Here is a 6,000-nt window from a genome sequence, read left to right as displayed (position 1 = left end):
GCCCCGCCCAATCCCCGCGCGCGCCGCCGGAAGCCCCGCCCCTTCTCTTTCCTCCCCCGCTCCCCCCTTTGCCGCCCCCCCCCCTTCGCCAATGGCCTCGCGCCGCCGGCCCAGCCAATGGGAAGGCGCGCGCGCCGGCCCGGGGGGGGCCCGCCGGCCAATCAGCGCGGCGGGCGCGGGGCGCGCGCGCGGGGCCTCCTGGCGTATCCCTCCGCCGCCCGGTGCGCGCGCGCGCCGCCGCCTCCCCGCTCGCGCGGCCCCTTCTTTTTTTTTTTTTTTTTTTCCTTTTTTTTTTTTTTTTCTTCTTCTTTTTCTTTTTTTTTTTTTTTTTTTTTTTTTGAAAATAATCTCCCGCCACCACCCCGCAGCCGCACCGGCAGCCGCCACCTCGCCCGCCCCGCTCCGGCCTCCGCCCGCCGCCTCCGCGGGGCAGGCCCCGGCTTTCCGCCCTTCCCCTCCCTCCCCTCCTCCGGCCCGCCCCGCTTCCCCCCCCCCTCCCCTTCCCCTCCTCCTCCTCCTCCTCCTCCTCCCGCCGGCGCCGGAGCCGCCACGCCGCCGCCATGGAGCTCATCACCATCCTAGAGAAGACGGTCTCGCCGGGTAGGGCGCGGGCTGAGGGCGGCGGGGCGGCGGGGCGGGCAGGCCCGGCGGGGCCGGGCGGGGCGGGGGCCGCGCAACCCGCGGGGCGGCCGAGGCGGCGCCCGCAGCCCCGGGGAGGGCGTGGGCGGCGGCGGAGGCCATGGGGCGGGCGGGAACCGTGGCGGCGGGGAGGCTCTCGGGCACGCTGAGGAGCGCGCTCGGAGCCTGAGGGCCCGGGCGGTTGGGCCGCGGCTGACGCCGGTTTCCCCTCCGCAGACTGCTCGGAGCTTGAGGCGGCGCAGAAGTTCCTGGAGCAGGCGGCCATCGAGAACCTGGTGAGCGCTCGGGGCGGCCCCGGGGGTGGCGGGGCCGGTGGCGGGCCCGGCGCTGCCCCGAGCGCTCCGCGGCCCCCCCGCCCCGCCCGGCTCGGCCCGGCCCGGCCCGGCCGCCATGGCCGCTGCCGCCCCTGCCCGCGCCCGGCGGCCGCGCGGGCCAATCACAGAGCGCCCTGCGGGCCCGGCAGCCAATCAGCGCGCGGCGCCGGGCCGGGGGGCGGGGCCGGTGCGGGAGCGGCCGCGGGCCATGTGCGGCCACCGCGGCCATCGCGGCCCCGGGCGCCGCCCGGTCCTAAAGCCCGGCCGCCCGCGGCGACCCCCGGCCGGTCCCGCCCGCCGCTTCCAGCGCCCGCGGGACCCCTGTTCGCTCCTAGTGCCCGCCGCACCCCCGCCCAGTCCCTCTGCCCGCTCGTACCGCCCGGCCCTAAGGTCCGCGGGACCCCCGGCCGGTTCTAGCGCCCGCTCCTACGGGATCCTCTCCCCGCCTTGCTGTCCGCGGGATCCCTGCCCAGCCCTGCTGCCCGGTTCCAGTGTCCGGTTTTACTGCCTGTGGGACCCCGCCCGGCCCTGCTGCCCCGTTCCAGTGCCCTCGGGACCCCTGTCCGGTCCTGCTGCCCGGCGCACCGGGACCGCCGCATCCCCTCGAGCCCCCCGGCCGGGCGGGATCGCAGCTTCGGGACTCTGGGGGGAGCTCGGGGGCGTCTGGTGGGGGAGGGAGGTTCGGCTGGGCAGGGGGAGTTACGCCCCTGGTGACCTTAGATTTGAGGAAGAAAAGAAGTCAGAAAAAAAGAAAGAGGGAACAAAAAGCCCAAAGGCCTGGGTGTCGTCGCTGTGCTGGAGCGGGGGATTTGAGGCTGGTGCTGCTCGAGAAGGGTTTTTGCTTAGTCAAGGTGTGGGGCTGCAGCTCTGGCTGCTCCCTGCAGGCATGGGGAGCACTGGTGGGTGCTGGGTCCCGGTGTCTCGGTGCTGTCCTTGTCACGGCCCCGTTGGCACCCCCGGAACTGGCACCTGTCACCCCACAGCTCTTCCTCCCCTGGCCTGCTGTGAGCTGGGGAAGCCACGGAGGTTCTGTGTTTGTGGTGCTCTTGGCAGCAGGGTGAGCTCCCCTCAGGTCAGGATTGATGCAGCCTTTGTGCTGAGCCTCAGTTTTGAGGGAAAATCCTCTGGGTTGGTGCTGGGGGAGTGTCAGGACCCCCCAGCTGAGCCTGGAGCTCCGGAGCTCTGTGGTGTGAGGGATTCTGGGGTGATGGGCAGGAGCTGCTCATGGTCCTGATTTCCAGGTGTGGGAAGAGCTGGGGGAATGTGGATTTCCCAAGGTTTCCTTTTTCCTCTCTGCCTTGTGGGTTTACTCCAAGCTTTCATTTTTACTTTGCTTTGTGAGAGGCAGAACTGGGTGAGAGCAGAGCTTGGGCTGGCACCAAGGATTTGTGTGGGATGGGGACATGGAATGGTCCAGGATGGGAGGGGGCTCAGTCCTGGGGCAGGATGAGGATGAGGATGGGGATGAGGATGGGGATGTGGAATTCAGGCCTGTCCCCAGCACAGGATGTGGTCCCTGGGTGGGAAGAGCCTTTCCCAGGAGAGGGAAGGGGCAGGAGAGCCCCAGGGGTTTGGGAGCATCTCCCAGTCCCCTGCTGGAGCCTCCTGCTCTTCCTCACCCCCCTTCCTCCTCCTCTCCACCCCTAATTCATCCCCTTTTAGCTGATTTATCCCTTTTTACCTGAACTGTTCAGTGACACGTCTGCAGGTGGGAGCCAGCTCAGGCACATCTGCCTTCACTTTATCTCTCAAATCTGGGAGGTTTCTTGTGATGCTGCTCATTTTTTTAGCTGAATTTACCCCAAAACCTCATGAAAAGACAAATTTTCCTGCTAATTCACGGGTGAGAAACCCAATGAAGCTTCTTCACCTGTGAATTTCCTGAAAATTCTCTGCTGACACTTGACTTCAGGGAAGCCTCTGAAATGTGAAAAACTTCAAAAACGTTTGAAAGAAGAAGAGATTTAAAAATTAAATGTTTTAGCAAAGGAAGTGGCACCAGTGCCAGGGGGTTTTGTGTGCACTCAGGTGTTTTTTGGGGGGTTAATCATAATTTTGAGAGGTTAATTGTAATTTTGGGGTGGTTAATCCTCATTTTGGGGGATTAATCATAATTTTGAGGAGTTAATTATGATTTTGAGGAGTTACTCATCACTATGATCAGCGGAAGGTTTGGAATGTCACAAATCAGGGATTCCACATTTCACCAACCCCAGTTCGGGTGTGGAATCACCAAAACAACGAGCGGGGAGTTCCCCCATAATTCCCCCCCAGAAAATCCATTTTTTGACCCAGAAACCCATTTATTGAAAGGAATTCTCAGGGCAGGCAGGAGCAGGGAAGGTAACTGGGCTCTGGTGTGAGCTCTAAAAAAATCCCAGCCCGGCAGAGGCAGCGGAGCTTCCGGCACTGCTGGTGAGGAGCTTAGCCCGTAATCTCGGCTCAGATCCGGCCTGGGGGGGCTCGGGGGGCTGACCCCGCTCTCTCCACAGCCCACCTTCCTGGTGGAACTGTCCAAAGTGCTGGCCAACCCCGGGAACAGCCAGGTGGCACGCGTGGCCGCGGGGCTGCAGATCAAGAACTCGCTGACCTCCAAGGACCCCGACATCAAGGCGCAGTACCAGCAGAGATGGCTCGCCATCGACGCCAACGCCCGCAGGGAGGTCAAGAACTTCGTAAGTCCCGGCCTTCCTCCTCCTCTTCCCCTTGTTTGCACCTTGGGAGGGGGCGGTGAGGGTCGTCATCCATGGTTTTCCACCTAAAAAGGCTTCTCCTGATCCTTGGAGCAGCAGCAGCTGCTCAGCTCTGGGAGTTGGTCCCATCTGGATGAGTTTTGGGGTGGAATTTGGACAGAGATCTTCCCCCAAAGGTTGCTTGGGTGCTGGGACAGCTCCCTACAGAATGGTTGTGTTCCCAAAGCTGCCAGAACTCCAGGAGTTTGGGGTTGGACTGTTGGGTTGGATTTGGGGATTTACTACAGGGAGGTTTTGGGCACTGGAGGAGCTCCCTAAGAAGGGGTGGTGATCCCAGAGCTCCAGGAGTTTGAGTTGGGTTTGGGGATTTACTACAGGGGGGCTTTGGGCACTGGAGGAGCTCCCTAAGGAGGGGTGGTGATCCCAGACCTCGCAGAGCTCCAGGAGTTTGGGTTGGGTTTGGGGTTGGGTTTGGGGTTTCCCCCAGAGGGTGTTTGGGCACGGGGCCAGCTCCCCATGGAATGGTGATCCCAGCCCTCGCAGAGCTCCAGGAGCGTTTGGGCAGCGCTGCCAGGGGTGCCCAGGGTGGGCCTTGGGTGTCCTGCAGGGGTGGGAGCGGGGCTGGGTGATCCTGGGGGTCCCTTCCAGCCCAGGATGTTCTGGGATTTGCGGGAGGTTGCGGCAGGACGGGGGAGGATGGTGTTAGGCTGGGGGAGGATTGGTTTAGGTGAGCTGAAAGGAAGAAGTTTTTGCAGAGGAGCTCTGAGAAGGCTGCAGGGATTGCCCAGAGCAGCTGTGGCTGCCCCTGGATGCCTGGAGGTGCCCCAGGCCAGGCTGGACGGGCTTTGGACAGTGGGAAATGTTCCTGCCCGTGGCCCTGGGTGGGATTTCAGGTCCCTGCCCACCCAAACCATTCCAGGATTCCATGGTTTCCCCTGCAGCTGGGCTGGGTGTTGATTTTTCTGCAGGAAATGCTTTTTGAGAAAGATTTTTCTTCCCTTTCTGAGGAAGAGCTTCTCCAGTGCTCTGCAGTCCCCATCAACACCTTTGAAATGAGTCTGAACAACGTTCACATGGGGCCCAGCAAGTTTTAAAAGTGGAAAATGGGGGAAAAAATTACAAGTTCCAGATAGAAAGTGACTAAAAATCTGTGGGTTTTCCCGAGGATGCTTTTTGCCCCGTTGGAGATGAGAGCCTGCAGGGACAGAAGTGGTGGCTCAGTGGTTTGTTGTTTCTTTTTGGCTGATGGGAGCAAAAAATGGTGCTGGGATTTGTGCAGTGCTCTGTGACTGATTCAGCTCGGCCCTGAGCTTTATGTTTATTTTTTGTGTGTTAACAGAATCTCTCTCGATAATCCCAGAATTATTTGGGTGGGGAGAACCTTAAATTCCACCCATTCCCACCTTTCCTGCTCCCAGGGTGCTCCAAGCCCAGCCTGGCCTGGGACATGGCAGGGATCAGGGGCAGCCACATCCGAGGGTGAATTTGGGTGAGATGGTGGAGCTCCTTGATCCTTTATTTCCATGGATTTTCCTGGGATCAGGAGCTGTCCTAGTGCACTGGAATTGAGCAATTTGTTGCTGTTTTCAACATCAAAAATCCAACATTTAGGTGGAAACTTGGAAAATGAAGGTGGGGAACTGGAAATGCTGATAAAATGAATCCTCATCTCTTTGGTTTTTAAAGGAAGTTTTGTTGGTGGATAACCCAAAATGCTGGAACAATGCAAATCCCTTCCTCGGTTTTTTTATAGACAATATTATTGGTATTCAAGTGGAAATGATAAAAAAAAAGCATTTCATTCTCTATTTAAAAAAAAAATTACTGGTGTATGACTGGAAAATGCTGAAAAAAACCCTCAATTTTTTAGAAAAAGTTTCTGGTGTGTAACTAAAAAAGATGTAAAAATGCAACCCCCCCTCTGTTTTTTAAAGAAAGTTTTGTTGGTGTATGCTTGGGAAAAGCTGAAAAAATCCATCATGCTCACTCTGTTATTTTAAGGAAAAGTTCCCAAAGTCCACCAACAAAAACCCTCCTGGTCAATCCCAATGCCCAACAAAATTACCCAGATAATTTTGACATTAAAAAATGAGCTTTTTGGGGTGATTTCACCCCGATCTGTTGGACCTTTACCACGGTGATCCCAGCCAGACTCCTCACCCCCCACCACTGCTTTTCCAGAAGACCACTGGTGAATTCTGGCCCAGGCTGTGGGGTGAATGCTGGCCCGGGCTGTGGGGTGAATGCTGGCCCAGGCTGTGGGGTGAATGCTGGCCCGGGCTGTGGGGTGAATGCTGGCCTGGGCTGTGGGGTGAATTGTGGCCCAGGCTGTGGGGTGAATGCTGGCCTGGGCT

At 59.2% G+C, this 6,000-nt stretch overlaps 1 protein-coding gene across 2 annotated transcripts in view; it reads left to right on the top strand.

The window, feature by feature from the left end:
- Positions 1–493: 493 nt before the first annotated feature.
- The window catches only part of KPNB1 (karyopherin subunit beta 1), a 28,849-nt gene continuing 23,342 nt past the window's right edge, over positions 494–6,000 (top strand). For both annotated transcript variants that reach the window (XM_059869568.1, XM_059869567.1), the window contains exons 1-3: positions 494–600; positions 856–914; positions 3,446–3,628. In XM_059869568.1, coding sequence (XP_059725551.1) covers positions 561–600; positions 856–914; positions 3,446–3,628 — 282 coding nt within the window. In that variant the 5' untranslated portion in view covers positions 494–560. The remainder of the gene's footprint in view (positions 601–855; positions 915–3,445; positions 3,629–6,000) is intronic.

This window comes from Haemorhous mexicanus, chromosome 28 (assembly GCF_027477595.1).
Source record: "Haemorhous mexicanus isolate bHaeMex1 chromosome 28, bHaeMex1.pri, whole genome shotgun sequence".
In the NCBI taxonomy this organism is placed as follows: domain Eukaryota; kingdom Metazoa; phylum Chordata; class Aves; order Passeriformes; family Fringillidae; genus Haemorhous; species Haemorhous mexicanus.
This window is presented reverse-complemented; position numbering and strand designations above follow the sequence as displayed.